This window comes from Pteropus medius, unplaced genomic scaffold (genome assembly GCF_902729225.1).
Source record: "Pteropus medius unplaced genomic scaffold, Ma_sr-lr_union100, whole genome shotgun sequence".
NCBI classification, from domain to species: Eukaryota; Metazoa; Chordata; class Mammalia; order Chiroptera; family Pteropodidae; genus Pteropus; species Pteropus medius.
The window spans coordinates 1,420,965-1,444,083 of NW_024353517.1; the positions used below are offsets into that span (position 1 = coordinate 1,420,965).

At 31.8% G+C, this 23,119-nt stretch overlaps 1 protein-coding gene across 5 annotated transcripts in view; it reads left to right on the forward strand.

The window, feature by feature from the left end:
- The window catches only part of ATP11B (ATPase phospholipid transporting 11B (putative)), a 102,375-nt gene that overhangs the window by 46,224 nt on the left and 33,032 nt on the right, over nt 1-23,119 (forward strand). For all 5 annotated transcript variants that reach the window (XR_005650267.1, XM_039850743.1, XM_039850744.1 and 2 more), the window contains exons 13-24: nt 3,254-3,496; nt 4,025-4,200; nt 4,630-4,698; nt 5,965-6,038; nt 6,112-6,215; nt 8,391-8,572; nt 9,850-10,053; nt 15,025-15,178; nt 16,394-16,496; nt 19,411-19,556; nt 20,702-20,761; nt 22,144-22,271. Coding sequence is in view for 4 of the 5 variants with exons in the window: in XM_039850743.1 (XP_039706677.1) it covers nt 3,254-3,496; nt 4,025-4,200; nt 4,630-4,698; nt 5,965-6,038; nt 6,112-6,215; nt 8,391-8,572; nt 9,850-10,053; nt 15,025-15,178; nt 16,394-16,496; nt 19,411-19,556; nt 20,702-20,761; nt 22,144-22,271 (1,643 nt within the window). In the remaining variant the exon portion in view is untranslated. The remainder of the gene's footprint in view (nt 1-3,253; nt 3,497-4,024; nt 4,201-4,629; nt 4,699-5,964; nt 6,039-6,111; nt 6,216-8,390; nt 8,573-9,849; nt 10,054-15,024; nt 15,179-16,393; nt 16,497-19,410; nt 19,557-20,701; nt 20,762-22,143; nt 22,272-23,119) is intronic.

A 23,119-nucleotide genomic window follows, 5' to 3' on the forward strand; every position in this document is an offset into this window, starting at 1 on the left:
TACTCCTTCCACAAACAGACCTAGACACATACCCACTTTGGCTCTCCATGGCCCCCCCGCCCCATATTGTTATATCACAATTTGGGATTTAAAAAATATTCATTTATTGACATTATTTTGACTGTTTTTGTATTGTTCACTAATTTCTGGTTCTTTACGTGCCCTGCAATGCTATAATTATACTTTCTATACATTTTGTTTTTTTCTAGAGCTAATTGCTCTGTTTTTTCATTTGCTTAATTTCCATATACGAGAAACAATTCCCTGACAAATACATGAAGCCACCACCTATCCCACTCCCACCCCTTCTTTCTTGGTGGCAGCTTTTTTGGAGCCTTTTATCTTTCTGCTTCAATTTGGACTTCTTTCTGGGCTTGCTGCTCAGCTGTCACCCTGGACTTCCCTTTACCGTCATCATCTTGGAACTTCTTTTACATCTCCTGTTTGGGATCTCCTATCTCCTGGATCTCTTGTCTTCCCACCTGTGGCTTATTCTCTCATTTTGTTGGGACACATCTAATAACTTCCTGAAAAAGAATGCATGAAAGGAAAAATATTTTGAGACTATGCATATCTGAAAATATATTCTTTTCTCTTTTTTTTTTATCTCCTTCTTTAATTCCCTGCCCCCCACTTCCACCCCTGGCCTATGGATGTTGCCGTTTCCCATTAAGAACTGGATCTCTGAAGGTGGAGTGTCTCCTCCCACATGCTTGGGACGTGCTCCTGGGGCCTGGCGCACCCAGGGTATGGTCTGCGGCTCCACCTGGGGTACGAACCCAGGACTTTCTGCGTGTAAAGCAGACAGGCTAACCACTACACTGTGGAGCCACCCCTGAAAATATATTCTTTTTCTACACTTGGTTAATAATTTACTGGGTAATGCATCCCAGGTTGGAAATTACTTTTCCTCAAAATTTCAAAAACATTTCTCCATTTTTTTTTTCTGGCTTCCACTATTGCTGTTGAAATCTGATTCCCAGTTTTTTATGTGTGATCTGTTCTTTTATCTCTGAAAGTATTTTGAATCATTTCTTTATGCAATAATTTGAAATTTTATCATGATATACCTTGGTATGAGTCTTTTTTTTTTTTTTTTGGCTTTTCTTCATTGGGCAATAAAGTCTGAGCCCTTTCAGTCTGGAAACACATGTCCTTCAATTTTGGGAATTTTTCTTGTATTATTTCTTTGATAACATGTCTTTTTATTTATTTATTTATTTGTTTATTTATTATTTGAATGTCAGAACCGTTATCTTAAATCTCTAATTCTGACTTTCAATTTTCATTTACTTGTTTATTTTTATAATCTGCTTTCTGGGAGAATTCATCAACTTTATCTTTCCACCTACTTTTTGATTTTTTAAAATTTTGTTGTATATTTTAAATTTCTAATATTCCAATATGCTCTTTTCATTACATCTTATTCCTAGTTCTTGAATATAATCTATTATTTTACCTTTCTGAGAATATTAGTGACAGTTTATTTAAAGTCTTCTGCCTGCCCGCATTTCGTTTCCTCCTAGTTCCTTTTTCAATATAGTCAACTCTGCTATAATGTGACATATGCATTCCCGAAAATCATTGTGCTATGCAAAATTGCATAGTAAAAACCACAGGGTTTATGAGAAAATGGGATTTAAGGATACAACAAAAACTTTGTGACATTTAAAATAAAAAGATAGGAATCTAATAACTTGTGGGAGTGACCATCAGATATTTCAACTTGTATGTTATTGTGAAATATTGGAAGGAAGGTTATCCAAAAATAAAAGGAGAATTGTAACACCAGATGTGGATGGGTGTGGCTGGCTCATAACACATGTGATGACCTGGGTAGCTGGTACCTGTTTGAGATATATTCATTTCATGTACATATTTCTACACAGCATGGGTATAGAAGTTTTCTGCAATCTTGCTGAACTCGTTTTTAGTTAAATAATTTTTTAATGGGTTCATTAAGATTTTCTACATACGACATCATGTTATCTGTAAATGGAGAAAGTTGTATCTCTTCTTTTCCAATCTGAATAGCTTTTGTTTCTTTTTCTTGCTTAATATCCTGGCTAGAACCTTCAGTACAATGTTGAATAACAGTGGCAAGAGCAGATATCTTTCTCTTATTCCTGAACTTAGGCAGAAAGCAGTCAGTCTTTCACCAAATATGATGCTAACTATGGGTTTTTTGTAGATACATTTTATCAGGTTGAGGGAGTACCCTTCTATTCCTAGTTTGTTGAGTGTTTATCATGAAAGAGTATTGGATTTTGTCATGCTTTTTCTATATCTATTAAGATAATCATTTTATTAATAGAATAAAGGACCAAGTACCATGTTATTATTCTTATGGTGGGTTTCACTGATTGAATATCATATGTTGAACCAATCTTGCATTCCAGGGATAAATCCCACATGTTCACGGTGTATGATCCTTTTTATATGTTTCTGGATTTGGTTTATATCTGTTTTCATAAGAGATATTTGGTCTATAATTTTTCGGTGTTTTTTTTTTTACTGGTGGTGATAGCTACCTCTCTTTTTAAATGATGTCTTCCTCAAATTATTATAGCAATAATTAAATTCTCATCATAATCCTAGTTGCGTCAAGACTTGTTCATTCTTCTATCTGTGGACCTACCTTCTTTTAGGGTTAATATTCTAGAATTAGTCTCAAAGAGTAATAAAATTATTTGTCTTCATCTACTTTTTAAAATATTTTCTTTTTTTAAACATTTTTCCTTTTCACCGAGTTTGTTTCCTGCCCTCAGTTTTAGTTTGTCAATCTATTTTAGACAAATTCCCACCTCTGACTTCTTGGACTGCTGTCATTTTGTATTTCTGTTCCCAGTTCTGTATTATTTCTCTTGGACCAGATACCCTTTCACATCCTGGGTTAATTAAGCATCCCTTCGACCCTTGCTGAGAGATCATTCTTGAGTCCTATTACTTAAAACCACCTTATCCAGGAGTTAGAAAAGAAGTATTAATATCACATTGTAAGTCAACTACAGATGAACATGAACCTAAAGATGCTACAAACTTCAAAGTGTATATTGATTTAAAGTACTTTCTGGTACCCTGTTTAGTTTCCATGGCATCTTTAATTATTTAATTGTGCTTAGATTATAAGAATCAGTATAGTATATCAATTTTAATAGATAAACTTGACTTTAGGAGACAGAGGTCAAGGTTTTTTTGTTTAACATAGGACCATGAAAACAAAGGTTTGTTTTCTTTTGTTTTCTATCTCTAGGTGGAGTATGTGTTTACAGATAAAACTGGTACACTGACAGAAAATGAGATGCATTTTCGGGAATGTTCAATTAATGGCATAAAATACCAAGAAATCAATGGTAGACTTGTATCCGAAGGACCAACACCAGACTCTTCAGAAGGAAACTTAACTTATCTAAGTAGTTTATCTCATCTTAACAACATATCCCATCTTACATCCAGTTCTTCTTTTAGAACTGGTCCTGAAAATGAAACTGAACTAGTAAGCAATTTTTAAATTAATAAACTAAAATAGTTCTCTTTGTGTTAGTGGGGCAAGGAATATATATTTGAAATGTATATCTGATTGAATACTGAGAATTTGTAGTCATAACCCAGTTTAATTTGTCACTTAATACGTGTTTGCCTTAGTTCTCTAGGTGTTTAAAAGGAACTAAGTTAAGGAAAGCCCTACTGCCATGAAGTAAAGAAGACTTTGATGAAAAATAGAGTTTAAATTTATTTAATACTTTTTGAGGCATCACGTCTTCCACAAAAGAGTTTTCACCTTTACTTATAATTTGCTTATGCTTCCTAAAAAGTTGACGCAAATATGACATTTTATTCTTTGGAGTCAGAAGCAACCAGCTATTATTTAAGCAATTTAAGATTGTAGCATTCTTATTCTAGATCTTAGATTGTCAAATTATTAACTGTATTTATTGGCATATTTTAGAATTATGTTTCTGGTTTCCTAAAGGTTATTTGAGAATGACATTTATGGTGTGAATATTAATTATTGTTTCTACAGATTAAAGAACATGATCTCTTCTTTAAAGCAGTCAGCCTCTGTCACACTGTACAGATTAGTAATGTTCAGACTGATGGCATTGGTGATGGTCCCTGGCAATCCAGCCTTACACCCTCCCAGTTGGAATACTATGCATCTTCACCAGATGAAAAAGCTCTAGTGGAAGCTGCTGCAAGGTAATTTAGTCTAATCTCCAAATCTTCAGAGAAACACCTTTTAAATAAAAATGTGAAATACTAGAAAATTATTTTAAATGATCAGACAAAATTCATAAACATATATGTAGAAGTATATTTTAAATTTTTAATGAGAATTTGAAATTTGTCATTCATTTTGTTAGCTTATAATAGTTATATTTTGAAGTGGCCTCTTTAAAAATCTGGTTACTATGAAATATGAATAATGTAATTGTGAGAATACTTATGTGTGTATTGTTTTGGGCCTTCAAGTTCTTAAAAATAATGCTATATTCGAAAGAAATATTTTAAAAATATTTTCATCTTAATGTTTTAAATGTTTTTATTCAAGCTAAGTTATAATGACGTAGTGTGAAATGTGAAATATCATTCCTTAAATCTTATAAAATTTCTCCTTTTGCTTCCTAGAATTGGCATTGTGTTTATTGGCAATACTGAAGAAACTATGGAAGTTAAAACACTTGGAAAACTGGAACGGTGAATTTTTTTTCTATATTGGATTTTTCTATATATTAAATATTTAGTATAGAACAGAAATAGGTAAACTATGGCCCAGATATGTACAAATCTGGCCTTCAGCCTGTTTTTGTACAGCCCACAAACTACATGACATTTTTAAAGGGTTGTTTAAAAAAAAGAATATGCAGTAGAGATCATATATGGCCTACAAAGCCTAAAATATTTACTATCTGGCCCTTTACAGAAAAAGTTTACTGACCTCTGCTCTAGAATGATGTCAGTATTGCATTGTATCTCATCACAGTAATAACCATATTCTGTTCTGAATCTTCCATCTGTTTTTTAGCTTAATGGTTTTTAATTTACTTATATGTTTATTTTTAGACACTTCTGGGGTAATGATTTTCATAAGTTTCTACTTTATATTTTCTACGATTTTATCTTTTAAACATTAAGAAACAGATGTCTTATTTCTACTGTTTGATAAATTAGTCCATTATTTATATCTTTCATGGTTTTATCAATTCCAGTCATATCTCAGCTCCAGCTGTGCGGTTCCAAACTATGCTTTTCCAAACTAAATAGAGCCCATTCTTTGGCTGTTTTCATGTGGGAGCCTTTCTGGCTCGTTCTGTCAACTTCAAAATGATCATTCCAATCAGTGTTTTTCTTTGAGATGGGGAAAGCATTGCATAGGTACATTATTGTATAAATTTATCTAGAAGACTTTTCAGGCCACATGTAACCCATCCACACAAAGTTTTTTACAGCTTTCTAGAAAAGCATTTGTTCCCCACCTACACATATATACCCTGTCTCAGGTTCCGAATCACTGCTATAATGAGCCTCTGTTACTAATGTGAGTGTGTTATATTTCTCAGGTGTGTTGCTAAGAAAAACATGGAGTTGGGCAGATCTGGATCCCAGTCCTTGGCCTGCCACTCACAAACTGATTTGACTTTAGTCCAATTATTTAACCTTTCTGATTTTAATAGTCCTCATTTATAAAAAGAAATAAGACCTACCTCCTTTGGTTCTCATGGGTGTTAAATGACATAAGATATGTCAAGTACATGGCATTTAGTAAATATTCAATAAATGTCACTTTCTTCTGTTTCTAGCTTGTGTTGTTAGTAGTGACTCATAACCAGTTATCTTGAAAATGTAGAGATTAATTTCTTGTACTAAATTAACCATTTTTATCTTTTATAGGGATTCTTTCTAAACATTTACCTAACATTATTCAAAAAAGTAAAGTTTTGTCTTTCTTATTTTTTTCCTTAGGTACAAACTGCTTCATATTCTGGAATTTGATTCAGATCGTAGGAGAATGAGTGTAATTGTTCAAGCACCTTCAGGTAACCAACCTAAACTTTCATGAATTTTTATTTATCTAACATTAAGAGCTTGATAACTCGTTTTTCTTTTTAGGTGAGAAGTTTTTATTTGCTAAAGGAGCTGAATCATCAATTCTTCCTAAATGTATAGGTGGAGAAATAGAAAAAACCAGAATTCATGTAGATGAATTTGCTTTGGTAAGTGCAAATTTCTATGATTTTATAAACTAAAAGGTAATATTTGAAAGATTTAGGGTTTCATTTTTGCATTAATAATTTATCAAAATTATAGAAATTCTGCAGTTCTTTTATATTATGTGGTTGCATTCTTTGGTTAAAATTTTACTTTTAACCTTCTAAAATATAAGTCTTCTCTTTGAACCTATTGTAGTCAGGGCACTTCTGGCTGCAAGGACCATTCCAATTACTATATTACAAGGGGCGTGTGACTAGAAGAATACAGGTAATCCCAAGGATGTGGAGAACCTGGAACCCTCATGCATTGCTGGTAGAAATATAAATGATATAACCACTTTAGAAAGTAGTTTGGCAGTTCTTTATAGAACATAGAGTAATCTAGAGTTAATATATGACCAGCAGTTCCACTCTAGGTGTACACTCGAGAGAATTGAAAACATGTCTACACAAAAACTTGTACACAAATGTTCTTCTTAGCACCATTATTCCTAATAGCTAAAAAATGGAAACACCCTAATGTCCATCAATAAATGGATTAAATAATGTGTCGTATCCATATAATGGACTGTTATTTGGCCATTAAAAGAAATGAAGTGCTAATATATGCCACAACATGGATGAACCTTGAAAAGATTATGCTGAGTGAAAGAGGCTAGTCACAAAAGGCCACATATTCCATTTATATAAAATACACCAAATAAGCAAATTCATAGTGGTTGCCAGGGCCTGGAGGAAGTAAGGAAAGGGAAGTATCTGCTAATGGATATGTGATTCCTTTGGGTGTGATGAAAATGATCTGGAATTAAATAGTAGTAATAATTGCACAACTCTTTGAATACCCTAAAAATTTTCGAATTATACTTTTTAAGAAGTGAATTTTATGGTATATGAATTATGTCTCTCAATAAAAAATATATAGGAGAATCTTACAGAAACAAAGTGCCACAATTCACGTGAACAGGAAAATTATTAAGCAGTGCTCTCTCAGTCTTAGGACCTCATCATGCTCTCTCATTTCTGCTTTTCTGTAAGTGTATGCTCCATACTCATCTCTGCTCAGCAGCCTCCTTTACTAACTTATGGTTTCTTTTCTCCCATTACTTGTTCTCTAATTTTTTATGATCTGGTTCATGTACCATACTGTAACATCCATGAGAGTAAAGACATTGTTCTCCCTTGCTATCATTTATATTAATGTTCAGAACAGTGTTGGCACATGGTTGGGACTCAATAAATTTTTGTTTTAGAATGAATTAATTTCACATATTAATAACTCTCATGGTCCTTTATCATTTAAGACAGTTATTTATAGGTGCGGGTCATTTGTAAATCAAGGAATGCCAATATTTAGAAATCTGCTAAATAGTTTCATATACTACTTTAAAATCTACCTTTCCAAGTTCTGTTATTAGAACATGTATTTCACGTTTCTTGAGGAAAAGATAGAGCAAGGAAAGGAACTTTTATAAGTTTTTAGATTTAGATAACAACTTTCAGATGCTAATACCGTAAGGAAAATTTGAACCCAGTAGAATCAGATAATCAATTTCATATTCCTAAATTTTGTATGATTCCAGTTCACCAGTGAAGATATAATGATAACAATTTAAAAACATCATTGTCTCCCCAAAATATTGTTTGTTTGATAATGGCCACCTTACAAACTTCTGTATTTAAATTGCATATTTGTCATATCATAAACCCTCAGGAAATTATGGTCCCCTTTGCTTAAAAATAAATCTTAAGAAGTAGATAAAAGTGGATTTGTAATGGTTAAAACAGAAGAGTAGCATCTAGGGCTGCCTCTGTCTTGACAGTCCTAAAGGTGCCATTATAGAACCTCTGGCATTCCAGGTAAAAGTTTTAAAACCACAGATAAGATCATCTTTATGATCCTATCTAGGCTATAATATTCTATAATTTAATGACCTTAATTATTTTGAGCAACTTTTTAAGAACTCATCAGAAATTAAAAAGTTATGATAATATGTGTCTCATAACTCAGATCACTAGGGTTTTGTGACATTTCATTTATTTCCTATCAAGAGATGATAGGACCTTTTAAATTATTTTAAATTGATTTTTAGTAATGGAGTCTTCAGTTTATTTCATTGACTGCTTGATTCCCCATTAGTTATTTTTGTTCAATTTTTGTCTTTAATTTTTCTGTTTTAGAAAGGACTAAGAACTCTGTGCATGGCCTATAGACAATTAACATCTAAAGAGTATGAGGTAATAGATAGACGCTTATTTGAAGCCAGGACTGCCTTGCAGCAACGGGAAGAGAAATTGGCAAATGTCTTCCAGTTCATAGAGAAAGATCTGATATTACTTGGAGCTACAGCAGTAGAAGACAGGTAAGTATCATATAAATAGGCTATGTTATTTTTCTCTCACAAGAATTTCTTTAGCCAAGTGTTTCTAACTTATGACAAATTCCATTTATTAACACCCTATAATATTTAAAATCAAAATAGAGAGTTAAAGCCTTACTTTTTCCTAGTTAGTATATGCAATTTTTCTTCTAGCCAGATACCTGAAATAGGTGGAAAAAAATCTAGCTATGTATAATTTTGCTTATGGACTTGAATATTTAGAATATGTCTTAGTGTGTCACATACAAAGACTTTAAACATCTGCTTAGTTCTCCAGCCTCACTTCCCACCACTGCCTCCTTCCACTTTATGCTTCAACAGTACCAAACTGTCTGTAGATCTTCTCCAAACAACTGTTTCTGTTTTGTGGCTTTGTTCCTGGGCAAGGCTGTGTCTTCTGCTTGATCACTCTTCCCTTATCTATATGTGAATACCTATTCATACAGTACAGCTCAGATGTTACCACCACTCAGTAAGACTTTTTTTCTTACTCCTAACAGGATTAAAACTTCTGTTTTTTGTGAAGTCTCCATGTTTTGTAGGTAGTTCTATGTTATCCTTATGTCAGTACGTTGTTATTATTTTAGAGACTTTCCTCTATTTAAGCCTGTGAATTCCTTGAATTGCATTTATTTTTTATCTTTGTTCTTCAGCATTAATCTCAATGTGAGTTTCACAGTTTCTTGAATTGAATTCTTTCAATTAAATTGAATTTTACAAATTAATCCTACTGTTTTCCTCAGCCTCTTAGATCTACAGGTTTTTGCATATTTTAATCTAGATTTTCATTTACTTTTCAGTTATTTTCATGAGATTTCTGAGACTCACCCAAAGTTATGTAGTCTCTTTATTATCCACACTTTAATTTTGAACCACTGAGAGATATGAGAGATTTCCTTCAAAAAAAAAAGAGAAAAATCTTCTAATTTGAAATTTAAGATTTTCTAATAAAATAGGTTATGAAGACCATATACTTAATTTGGTTCTGTACAAACCAACTTTGAAGATATACTCTTAAAATAGGAGGTTGTAGATTTTTATATTAACTAGATGATCACTAATTTGTTTATTTGTTTTTTACCTAATGGGAAAAAATTTCAGTTATATTACTGAACTCAATATTACTGTAACATTCCTAGGTCAAGAAGTCCAGAACTTACTTGTACTTTGTGGTTTATACTTAAAATACAGCCCAAAAAAGTACTTTCTACTACAAATTTTGTTGTTGTTGTTGTTGTTGTTTTTAATTTTATTTTTAGACTACAAGATAAAGTACGAGAAACTATTGAAGCATTGAGAATGGCTGGTATCAAAGTATGGGTACTTACTGGAGATAAACATGAAACAGCTGTTAGTGTGAGTTTATCATGTGGACATTTTCACAGAACCATGAATATCCTTGAACTTATAAACCAGAAATCAGACAGTGAATGTGCTGAACAATTGAGGCAGCTTGCCAGAAGGTAAGAATATAATTCTCTGGATCATAGAGTTCAGGGATAAGCAAACTATGGCCCACTGCCTGTTTTTTATAGACCATAAGCCCAAAATAATTTATATATTTTTGATGGATGGAAAATAATCCAAAGAATAATATTTAATGTTGTGGAAATTATATGAAATTCAAATTTTGGTGTCTGTAAATAAAGTTTTATTGGAACACATAAAAAAGCATTTGGTGAACACTTTTGCACTACAGCAGCACAGTTGAGTAGTTACAACAGAGACCTTATAGAGCACTTTTATGTTTTCTCACTGCTGCTTGATATACTAAAAATTAGTGACACAGTCATACCTCAATAGTGTTTTGAGTGCCACACATATTGCCATATGACATTCTACTATATTTTTATTAATGTTTATTCATTATGTCCAAATAAGAAAAATAGACTTTTAAAGTCACACTTTTAAAGCACAGTAGTGTTAATTATTTTGCTATCGATTTAGATGCAAAGCATTGTATTACTCAGTGACACTTTAATATGCTCCCCTGTTTGAAAAGACATATTTAAAGATGAAATAAAATCTCATTACAGATATTGTATTAAAATGTAAAATCTCCTTACAGATCATCATTAACAGATGGACATTTGCAATTGATTTTGATGATAGAGAACATTAAATTTGGACCCTAATTAAGCAAAATGCTATTTCTGCCCCCCCAAAAAAATTTCCATTTTTCTCATTACTAGACTTGTAGTATTGAAAAAATTATACTCAATTGCTACTATTACATTTTTTAATTAGTAAAAATTTTGTTCGTAATATAAGTACCTAGATTATAGCCTTAATTTAGTCTTTTAGCTCATAAAACCTACAACTGAAATATTTACTTTTGGCCCTTTACAGAAAACATTTGCCAACCCTTGATTTAGGTCACATGACCAAACTGAGAAATCAGCCTGCACTTTACTCTCCAAAGATAATTACATAAGTATTTGTACTCTAAATTCATTCTCTTTTTTTAAATCTAGTTTTTATATACAGATCAACTTTAGGAGCCCCCTTTTAACACAGTCTAATTTTTTCAATTATTTTAGGTGTACTTTAGTGTATCAGGGTTGCTTGTATGTAGATATTTAAGTCTCCTACAGGTTCCTGTCATTTGCAGTATTGTAATAGTAGGGCAGAAAAACAAATGTGAAAAGACAGTGCCACAGTTTGTCAACATACATTCAGTGTTTTATTTACATTTGTTATACAGGCATTGATGTGGTGCTATACTCTGGATTTCATCAAAGAAAAATTTATTTAAGAGATGTTTTAAAGAATACAGCTCTCAGAAGGTTCTTTGACTTAGTTCAAAAAGATGATTAATCTAGATAATTATACTACAGTTTGGGAGCAGTGCCAACACCATTGGCTGCTTAAACATGTCATTACCATAATGTCAAAGAGAACTCCCTAAAACAAATTAATTGCTCAGTCATTTTATTTTATATGTTTCTTCTAAAATATCATTTCTGATTATAAAAGTAATAAATGTTCATTTAAAAAATACTGGAAATAATCAAGAAGGTAATGATGATTAATAACAGTACAACCATCTAAAGATAATTATTTGTATTAGCATTTTTTTAAGTCCTATATATATGTACTTTTAGTAAACCCATTAATATCATGGATATTGTTCATTTCCCTTTTTACATAGATGTTGCATTATAAAGGCAATGAATTTCACATAAATCTATAGAGTTTTGATTTTAGAATTTCAGAAAGTATCTATTCTAAAAATCTGGGATAGAGCAAAGAATTCCATACCGTCAAAAGCTTTAGTTTATATATACATTCCTTCACAAACTTATATTGATTATCTCCTATCAAAGCATTTGGAACACAGTCATATAAGGCAGTGGTCTCCAATCTTTTTGGCACCGGGGCCAATTTCATGGAAGACCGTTTTTCCACAGACCTTGGTAGGGGTGGGGTGTTTTCAAGATGATTCAAGCGCAGTACATTTATTACATACTTTATTTCTATTATTATTACATTATAAAAAGCACTTTACTCTCAGCCTGGATTGCATGCCATGGTGACTCATTAATTCTAACAGTTGGATCTCAATATCCTCTGCTATTTCATCATTTCTTCAAGTTATGGTGCTAGCGGAAAGAGGAACACATCTTTTGAACTGCAGCCTCTCTTAAAAAGTTCACGACAAATGTCCTTAGCAGTAGGCAGGATCAATTTTTCACTAATAGTAAAGGGCTTTTAGAAATGTGGTTAACCACTAAGAATGATGCTTTCAGATCAGACACATTTGATGAAGTGGTGGCCTTCGACAATTGCTTTTGTTCTTCGTATTCAAGTTTTTTTCTTTTGAAAAACTCCAGAGGTTTGTCTTTTAATACAAGGTGCTTGGTCTCTATGTGGTAAAGCAGTTTTGAGGGTTTCATGGCTTCATTGGATAGCTAGCCACCACATATTATATAAAGTGGGCTTGGAGAATGTGAATCACTTGTTACAATGGAACCCATAATTTAAGTAGGACTCTTGATATTTTCTTTTAAATGCAGCTTTCTTTTTGTTGGCAGTCTTACAGTCTTCTGCTGTCTCATCATTGGGTCTTTCCCCCTTTTCAAGGAGGCTCCCCAGTGACGTTTTTTACTCATTTTGGCTAGGGTTAGCTCGTGGCCTTACCAAAACCAAAACTAACTGAGACAAGTGCGCAGTGTGAGAAGGAGGCATGGACAGAAGTGGTAAATAAAATAATGTGCAGGCCATGCGCGGACTAAAATAAGTGTCAGATTCTGACTTAAAGCCTGCCACCAGCTGCAGCTATATAATTGAAGTACATCAATTCACTTGCCACTATACAGCCTGCCACCAGATGCACCTTAATTGTCAGTTGCCACTCACTGATAGTATTTTGATATTGAGTCTGCAAGCAATTGCTTTATTATGGTCTCTATGCAGTCAAACCTCTCTGCTAATGTTAATCCATATTTGCATCTGCTCTCCAGTGCTAGCATCACCACCTCGGCTCCACCTCAGATCATCTGGCATTAGATTCTCAGAAGAAGCACTCAGCCTAGGTCCCTTGCATGCACACTTCACAATAGAGTTCGTGGTCCTATGAGAATCTAATGCCAGAGCTCCACCTGATGATCTGAGGTGGAGTTGAGGCAGTGATGCTAGTGCTCGCGAGTGATTACAAATACAGATGAAGCTTCGCATGCTCTCTTGCTGCTCACCTCCTGCTGTGCGGCCCATTTCCTAACAGGCCACAGACCAGTAATGTGGGTGGGGACCCCTCATATAAGTTGTTTGTTTATATATTGTTTACTTTCCAAATATGTGGGAAAAACCAAAGTAAATATATTGTCATAGACCTATCACAACTGAATTGTAACCAAGACAAGAACAGTTTAGCCTAGACAAGTTTAGCCTAGACACAGCTCTGTGGAAGAACTCATGACTGTGTTGTCTCCTAAGAGATGAAATGTTAACTGGTTAGAGAGTGACACCTAGAAGCAAAGGGAGTAGTAGTTTAGAGATTCCTCGAAAAATTAAAAATAGAGCTACCTTATGATTAAGCAATCTCACTTCTGGGTATATATCCAAAGGAAATGAAATTACTATCTTCAAGGCATATCTGCATTCCTATTTATTGCAGTATTATTTATAATAGGCAATAATGGAAACAACCATATGATGTGTGAATGGGTAAAGAAAATGTGTGTGTGTGTGTGTGTGTGTGTGTGTAAAGGAATATTATTTAGCCATAAAAAAAGGAAATCTTGCCTTTTATGACAACATGAATGGACCTTGAGGGAATTGTACCAAGTAGAATAAGTCAGAGAAAGACAAATAACTACTATGTGGAATCTAAAAAAGCCAAACTCACAGAAATAGAGAGTAGAATAATAGTTGCCAAGGGCTGGGATATGGGGTAAATGGAGAGATGATGGTCAAAGGGTACAAAAATTTCCAGCTTACATACAACACGAATAAGTTCTGGGGATCTAATATACAGCTGGTGACTATTATTAACAGTACTGTATTATTTAAAAGTTGAGAGTAGATTTTAAATGTTTTCACCACCAAAAAAAAAATGATATTGTGGGAATGGAAGTGTTAACTAACCATTGTGGTAATCATTTTACAGTATATATGTCTATCAAATCACATTGCACACCTTACACTTACATGTGTTACATGTCTGTAATATCGGAATAAAGCTGGAAAAAATAAAATTAAAATGGATATTTCTCAGTAACAATGTGCATCTGCACTGCTTCTTTCATCAAGAGAATCCTTATTGTGAAATGGAGAGTGGGGAGAAATAGTTGAACAAAATAGTGTGCCTGGCAATGTAATTGTTTACATACTGATACAAACTTCTTGTCTCTTCTTGGCAACAAATAGTTTGCCCAGCTGCCATACTTTGAGTAGTACTCGTATAGCATATGACCACACGAGAGGTATTATCCATGTTCCACCATAGTAATATCTGGTGTTGCAGTTCATTGTAGGGGTTAATATGAAGAGAGAATTCTGATACTTTCATTCCTTTCCTTCCTACTTACACATAGGTGAATCTAGCTCTTGAATTTTCCTGAACATTGTTGATTTCATTTAATTTTTTAAAATTAGGATTTGTTAAATGTAATAATTTTATTTTTGTAAGACTTTTCATATAATTTGGGAGAATATACTCAAATTATGTGTTATAATTCACATTTTAGAAAATATAGTGACTATATATCAGTTCATTATAAAATTGAATATCATGTTTTACTCATTGTATCAGCCACTCTCAGTTCCTAACTTTCAGATAATACAACTCAGTTCGTTCCCTGACATATCAGTTTTCTAATAGTAAAGTCTGGATGTATGACCATCTTTCAGAAAGAATCTTTTGTTTACTAAGCAAATATAAATAATATGACTTCAGAGTGCCCTGTAGAGGATATAATTATTTTCTCTTTTAGAATTACAGAGGATCATGTGATTCAGCATGGGCTAGTGGTGGATGGGACCAGCCTATCTCTTGCACTCAGGGAGCATGAAAAACTATTTATGGATGTTTGCAGAAATTGTTCAGCTGTATTGTGCTGTCGTATGGCACCACTGCAGAAAGCCAAGGTATGTGTACATTATAAAAAGTTCCAAAAAGATATATAGATCTAAAAATATTTTTTTAGGTTAATAACTTATTCCATTTAGTGGCATGCAGTATATGAATCTTGCTAGGAGTCAGTCACTTCTCATATTATGACTTTTACCTGTGTACATTAAACCTTTGGAATTTTCAGAGTGAATGTAAAAACTTCAACTGTTCATAATAACCTAGAAAGTCTGTGATGAGTAGCAATTTGTGATTTTCCTGAGACGCAAAATTGAACTGTGATAAAGTTTCACCAGTTAATTTTTACTAGTGAGGGAGCCTGTAAGATTTCAGTTCATCTGTCCTTTCAAATGGTTCTGTTGATATCTGCTTATTCTTGCATTCTCATTAAGTGATAAATAGTAAATTATGAAGTGATAAGTAGTAAATAGAACTTCAGTAAGAAATTGAAAAGCCAGTTAACTTGTGATATGAAGCTATATACAGAAAATATTTTAATTTCAGCTATAATTCAAGTAAAAGCCTATACAAATATTTTTTATACTTTCTGATTTGTAATTTGAGGTCTTAGTCTGTATTCTCACATATATCCTTTGAAATGTCCTTCTAAACACTGACTTTCACATATAGGTCTAATAAATTAGACATTCAATTTTTTTTTGGCTTCATGAAATTTTATTACAACACCTATATTGTAATTTATATCCCCCTGTCTATGGATATTAAAACTAGAGACCAAGTAAAGCTAATGCTTAGGTTCTTTATGAAAGTATATTCAGGAATTCCAAAGAAACATTTATTTTGTTGAATTGAATTTTGATTGCTTTAAAAAAATTTTTTAATTTTATTGCAGGAGAAAATAATTATCTTTCCTCTATATCATATGAAAAGAATTTCTTGAAAGAAAAAATTTGGCCTGACAAAGTTCTTTTAAATGTAATTATTTTTTACACAATTATTATTAAGCTTTTTACAAATTTAAGCTGTATTTAAAAACTCTTGCTTCCCATCTTAAAATCTAAGATAATATTGTTTTGCAGTGTCATTTCTGAAAGACATTTCTATCATGTTAGTGGAGACATACCTCAAAAAGTGAACTCCAGTGCATATTATCTAATATAAAATTAAATTTTTCTACTTCCTACAACAGTCATTTCAGATAAGTGACTTTATATAAATACAAGAAATTTGAAATTTTATCATAGTTAACTAATTAGTTTTATGTCTTTCAGGTAATAAGACTGATAAAAATTTCACCTGAGAAACCTATTACATTGGCTGTTGGCGATGGTGCTAATGATGTAAGCATGATACAAGAAGCACATGTTGGCATAGGTGATTGATTTTTTTTCCTGAACTTTTAAAGTTGATATAATTATTTGGGGATTTAGAATTTTTCTTTTGTAGGCTAAAGTGCAATACAAATACATGAATGAAAATTAAATACAAAATGATAATATACCATAGTATATCCCCATCAGAAGCCTATTATAATTAGCCCAATATTTAGGACATTTTAATTCCAAATTTTCAAGGAAATTAATACCATCTTAGTGAATTTTATCTTTGCCAGTTCTCCTTCATAATAAAGTAACTATTATGCCATTTATACCTTTTATTTTTATTTAATTTATTTTTTATTTTTACTTTTTTACGGTGACCTTGGTTAATGAAATCCAGTAAGTTTCAGCTGTACACTTCAACAATAAAGCATGTATATATTTACACTGTGTGTTCACCTCTCACAGTTAGATTTCTTTCTGTCACCACATATTTGACCCCCTTTACCTCGTCTACCTTCCCCTCACCACCTACCCTCTGGTAACCACTAGTCTATAGACCATGTCTAAGAGTCTCTGTTTGTCCTATTCATTTGTTGCTCATTTATACCTTTTAAAGTACTTTCACACATTATTTTTACCACTCTTAAACTTTAAATTTGTGATTTATATAGTTGCCCTTACAGTTTTCAGTTCTTGTTTTGGAATGTTGTTATTTGTCAGTCTAAAGATTCTACAAGTCATTTTAAAGATAATTTTAGAGACAGGAAATTACACCAAACTATAATATAAAATTTCAAATAATTTTCTAATTAAACAACCTTTATTCTAATGTCCTGTCTCTTTTTGTATTGAATTTTTATTGGATTAAGGATACTAATATTATTTTATTTAAATTATCAATCATTTCCTATTTAAACCATGTTCTGACCTGTCTTCCTCAATGAGTTTATTATACAATTACAGAAGCAAAAGAGAAAAGTATTGGTTTTTCATTAACGGATAAATTTTTAGAATTAGAGTTAAACTAGTCCTGTTCTGGAATTATCTCTCTAATGTCCTGTGATGAGTAGTTATTGGGTCTAATATTTCTAGTGTATCTCTCAAGTCAACTGCTTCCTGTTTAGGATAATTAACTTCATTTTAAAAATACCACTTCGGTAATATCTTCATATACTGTATATTAAAGCATAAAAAGTTTGCAGTATTTATGACAATTTTGATTCTACTATGATAACAGACAGATCAGTAAATAGAATAGATTCAGACATCTGGAAATTGAGAATATAACAAAGGAGATATTTTGGATGAGTAGGGAAACAAATTACTTGGTAAAAAAAAAAATACTGATAAAACTGGTTAGTTATCTGGAAAATTTTGAGGTTGGATCTCTTTCCATTGCTTATGAGCAAAACAAATTACAGATGGATTAAGGATTTAAATAATTTGTTAAAGACCATAAAAAGTAACAAGAATTTAATGAATAATCCTGTAATTTGAGATATGTAAGGGTCTTTTAAGTACAAAACCAAACAAGGCATGAAACTATAAAGAAAATGATTAATATGTGCGACAGAAGTAAATACTCCCCCAAAACAATTTAAAGGCAAAGTAGTAAAGAATACTTGCAAAATAGATGACAAAGTCTTAATATTCTTAGTATGTGAGGTCTTAACAAATTAAGGAGAATAAAACAAACATTCTAGTAGAAATATGTGGAAAGATCTGAGCTATCAGTTGTCAGAAAAGGAGAAGTCTAAAATGAAAACTGTACCCCAATAAACTTAATTAAAAATTTTTAAAAAATGAAAACAAAATGCATGAAAAAGTATTCAGTCTCACTAATAAAAAATACGAGTTTAAATTGCCTATCAGATTGACAGAGTTACAAAGATTAATAAATCCTGGAGTTGGTAAAGGTATAGATTAACAAATGCTCTTGTGCAATGTTAGTGGGAGTGTAAATTGGTACACCCTGCATTATTAAGTATAACAAAATTTTAAATATGTGCCAATTGACCTGGCAGTCATGCATCCAGAATTTCTTTTAAGGAAATAAATGAATATGTTGACAAAGATGTATATTATAAATATGTTTTGAGAGACAAAAGATTACAAAACAAATAATCTCATTTTTGTATACTTGTTTGTATATATGTTAAACACACACAAAATATGCAGAAAGAAAAATTCTAAAAGGATATAGATCAAAAATAGTGATTTTTCCCTAGGTGTTGTGAATATAGGAGATTGTCTTTACCTATGCACTTTGGAACATTTTGATCCTTTTATTACAAAAATTAAAATTTTTAATTTTGAAAAATAGTTTTTCAGAGCTGCTTCCAGATTGAAAAAACAACCTTGGCCAGTAACTCTTTTAAAACCTAAAGGATTATCATACCTAAAAAAAGTACTCCATATTTATCAGATAAAATTATATACTGATTTCAGATGATACTGTATACTTTTCTTTTAAAAAGCACATTCTGTTTGAGTTATGGATGAAAGTTTTAAAACAGACATGCTCATTTTTGCTAGGTTTGATTATTCAATTACAGTATTTTTTATATTCATTGGAAATAATGAAATTAAAGCTTTTATAGCATTCTTTCCATTAGAAATCTATTAACTAGTACTTAGTGCTTATTAGTGTAAAAATTGATGTTCTTATTAGATCTTGAACTTTCAATATTATTGTTATATAAATTTTATTTGATATTATATTCTAATTCTTTGAAAGTTGATGTTACATGCCTGGTATATATCATAACTCTGTATTAATTACATATTTAATTTCAGTAGAATGACTTTTTAAATGGTTGAGAATCTGCTATCTGCTCTATATTAGGGTACAGTTATCCTAGGTCTGGTTTCAGCTGCTATAGATAGTTAACATATTTGCACCTATATCATGAAAATTACACTTACCAGTTATCAATAAACTTGCCTTTTTGTCCCCTTTCTTACAGGAATTATGGGTAAAGAAGGAAGACAGGCTGCAAGAAACAGTGACTATGCAATAGCTAGATTTAAATTCCTCTCCAAATTGCTTTTTGTTCATGGTCATTTTTATTATATTAGAATAGCTACCCTTGTACAGTACTTTTTTTATAAGGTGAGTTACATGGAGATGTTTTAGAATCAATTATTGATGTAGTAATTTGAAGTTTCAATTTAAGGAATGCTATTACCATACAAATTATTTTTAAAAATTGTTTCTATAAGTAAAAAACAGTTTACTGAATATACTTTATTTTTCATAAATTTTAATGTGTACTGACAGAAAGCAAAGCCAGGGATGCAGGTGACAGATTGACTGGAAAGGCATATAAGAGAACTTTTTATGATAGAAAAGTTCTGTTATTGTGGTGGTGGTTACATAAATTTGTCAAAACACAGCAAAATTTACACTTAAAATTGTTATGTTTTATTCTGTGCAAATTAGAACTGAACTAATTTGATTTCTTTGATGTTATTTTGTCTTTAACCAGTAATGTTTTAATTTCATTATGATGGTTTCAAGCTGTGATTATTAATCTTTTTTGCTATGAATGACCATTTTAGATGCATAAAATACATAAGATTAGAAGGAAACTAATTATGTTGAAGTACTGATCTGACTCTTGACTCTTTTGGGGAAGGTGGGGTTCTGTGGAACTCATGTTAAGAGCCCCTGAGTACCAAGACATTTAATATACCAGAGTGTCCTATATTGCATATATACCTATAATTAAATAATAGATGCAGGCAAGCCAATGAAAGACCACAGGTAGATTACTTATGGCTAATAGATGATAGTAGCAGGTTTTTTCTAGCTTATTACTATAGCATTTGCTCGGACATAAGTATTGAAATGGAAGGATGTTTAGATAGTTACATTTATTCTGTTTTAAATATTTTGGCAATTTAAAGTTATTATAGTACTAAAGTTTAAGTAAACCTTACTTATTGTACTATATTCACAAAGTATTGAATAATAGTTGGAAGGTATAAATTGAAAATTATGTTATTACTTGACAGCAATAGGAGTCAGTGGTGTTTTATTCTGACATGTGCAAGTGCTGCTTAGAATACTTTCAGGCATTTTTTAATAAAATGGGAGTCCTGTTTTCCCATTTTATATGAACAAGTTCTTATGGGCAGATCTTCTACTTTCCATATCAACTGAGATTGTTTTTAGACTCTTTAATAGCCATTTTTTGAAATTTTCTCTTTTAGACCTAAATATTTTAATTATTTCCATTTAATCTTGTTTTTCAGAATGTGTGCTTTATCACACCCCAATTTTTATATCAGTTCTACTGTTTGTTTTCTCAACAAGTAAGTGAATAGAAGCTTTTGTTTTATCCTTTTAGAATAAAGTATGTGTGTTCGATGTTTGACAGATACTTGGAGGGACTTTTTCCATTTTTCCTAATCCTGCTGATAACTAGATAAAACTTTTCTAATTATTGTATTTATTAAGTATAACATTCATAATATTTACTCTAAATTTCAGTTTGAAGTGAGTGTTAGTACCAAGATATATTTTACTTCTGAATGCTTTTTTAAAAATAGATGTTAACTCTAAACAGCTTAAGAGAGAATTTTGATAATTTTTTTCAACTTATTTGTAATATTTCTGTAAAATCCAAATCAAACCAGTCCAGGTAACTATTAAGGGATTACCTCATTATTTTATTTTATTTTATTTTTTTGACTCAGAATTTTTTTAGATTTGGAAGGAACCTTAGTGATTGAGTCCAGAGATGACCTACACGTTTCATCTCAGAAGCTTACTCTAAATTATTGGTAGAGATCACTAGGAGTACTGTATTGAAAAGGGCTATAGGCTCAGAGGGAAAACCCTGCAAAATTAGTTAACGTAGCCATTAACTGAGCACATGGTAGTGAGACTCTGGTTATACACATGTCACATATTTACCATTCCTGCTCTGTCTTACTTTATGGAAAAGGACATTGAAATACACAGAGATTAAGTAACTTGCCCAAGATCACATAGCTAAGTTAACAACTAAACCATACTTGGACATATTGCTTCTGACTAATTGTGTACTATCTTCACATACCACACTATACATCTCTAATTGAGCAAGACATTTGTTCAAATTTATTGAAATACCAAGAGCTTGATTATCTTAGGTTTTTAAATTACTTTTATTAATCCTTAAACACTGTTTTCTCTTCTTGTTACAATCTCTGACTCTAAATTCTAAATATCTGCTTAGGCATTGATTGCCAGTAACAACATTTGCTTACTTGACTGAAATAAAGAATGCTATAAGAGTATATGACAAGAAGTAAACTATTTTGATTTGGTTTTTAGAGAGTTTACTGTATAATTAAAGAGATGGTATTAATAACAAAAAGAGTATGTGAAGCATAGGCAAAGTGCTGAACAATGAGTACCAACAGTAGCACATATGGCTATTTAGAAAAGGAAGCTATCATCAAGGACTTGAGCCAATGTTTAGTTTCATGGATCATGCTTTAAAGAAAGTGTAGGACTTAGATGGAAAGACAAAACCATAAAATCAAAACTATGTGTAACATATCAAAGGAATAGTGAGAAACCTAGGATGCATATAAGAATTGTGTAATATTATAACTTTTGTGCTTATTTTTAATATGCTTTGTTTTTATATACATAATACTAATACATAGTTTAGAATCTCAAAATTCCTATCTATTTCTCTTTCTAGACACTGTATGACAGCGTGTACCTGACATTATACAATATTTGTTTTACTTCCCTACCTATTCTAATATATAGTCTACTAGAACAGCATGTAGACCCTCATGTATTACAAAGCAAGCCCACCCTCTATCGGTAAGTATTTTTCAGCATTAAGTCCATAACATTTCTGATTTCAAGTCGTATATTACATAGTTACTAATTTTTAAAGTACCTTAAAAATAAATAAATATATTAGGTAGTGTATTGGTGATGAATACTTTATTAAGGAAAAGAGTTTAGTTGTATGGTGTATAATTGTTGAATATAATTTTTCCAGTGTTGTTACTAATGAACGTTTTCATTCTACTAATGCATTGGGCAGTTATGTGATTTGCATTTACTCTGGCAAACCAGTAGTATTCTATTTAATGTGCACAAAAGAAGTTATTCAGTAATTGGTTGTCTCTAGAGTTTCTAAAAAATGCATGTTCTAGCATTGCCAAATTTATGAGTAAGAATCAATGCAAAATGTAGAGTTGAGGACATTAATTCCCATCCCAGATCCCTTGGATTATTGCTTCCCCAGAACCAAGTAATCACAGAGATGTGGAACTATTCCTGAGGACCAACTTATGATTTCCACATTAACCTTACTTCCACCCCTATAGAAATAATGAATTATCTAGAAATGGCAATAGCTTACCTTGAATCCTAGGATATCTAGGACTGGATTTGACCCAAGATTGGCAAAGACTGTTCTCATAATAGCTATGATGGACATGAAGTTGATTGGGAGCCTCAGTGCTGAACCTAACTCAAATGGCTCCACTAAAAATAAACGAAGCAGAGTGACTAAATGTTTACAACAGAATATAATACAAATAAATCAACTTTTTACTATTAAACAAGTATTATGCCTATATCATATTTCTTTAAGATGAGAAAATGTATTTGCACATAAGCTATTACACAGGCGTACGATATTACAAACAATGGTTTTC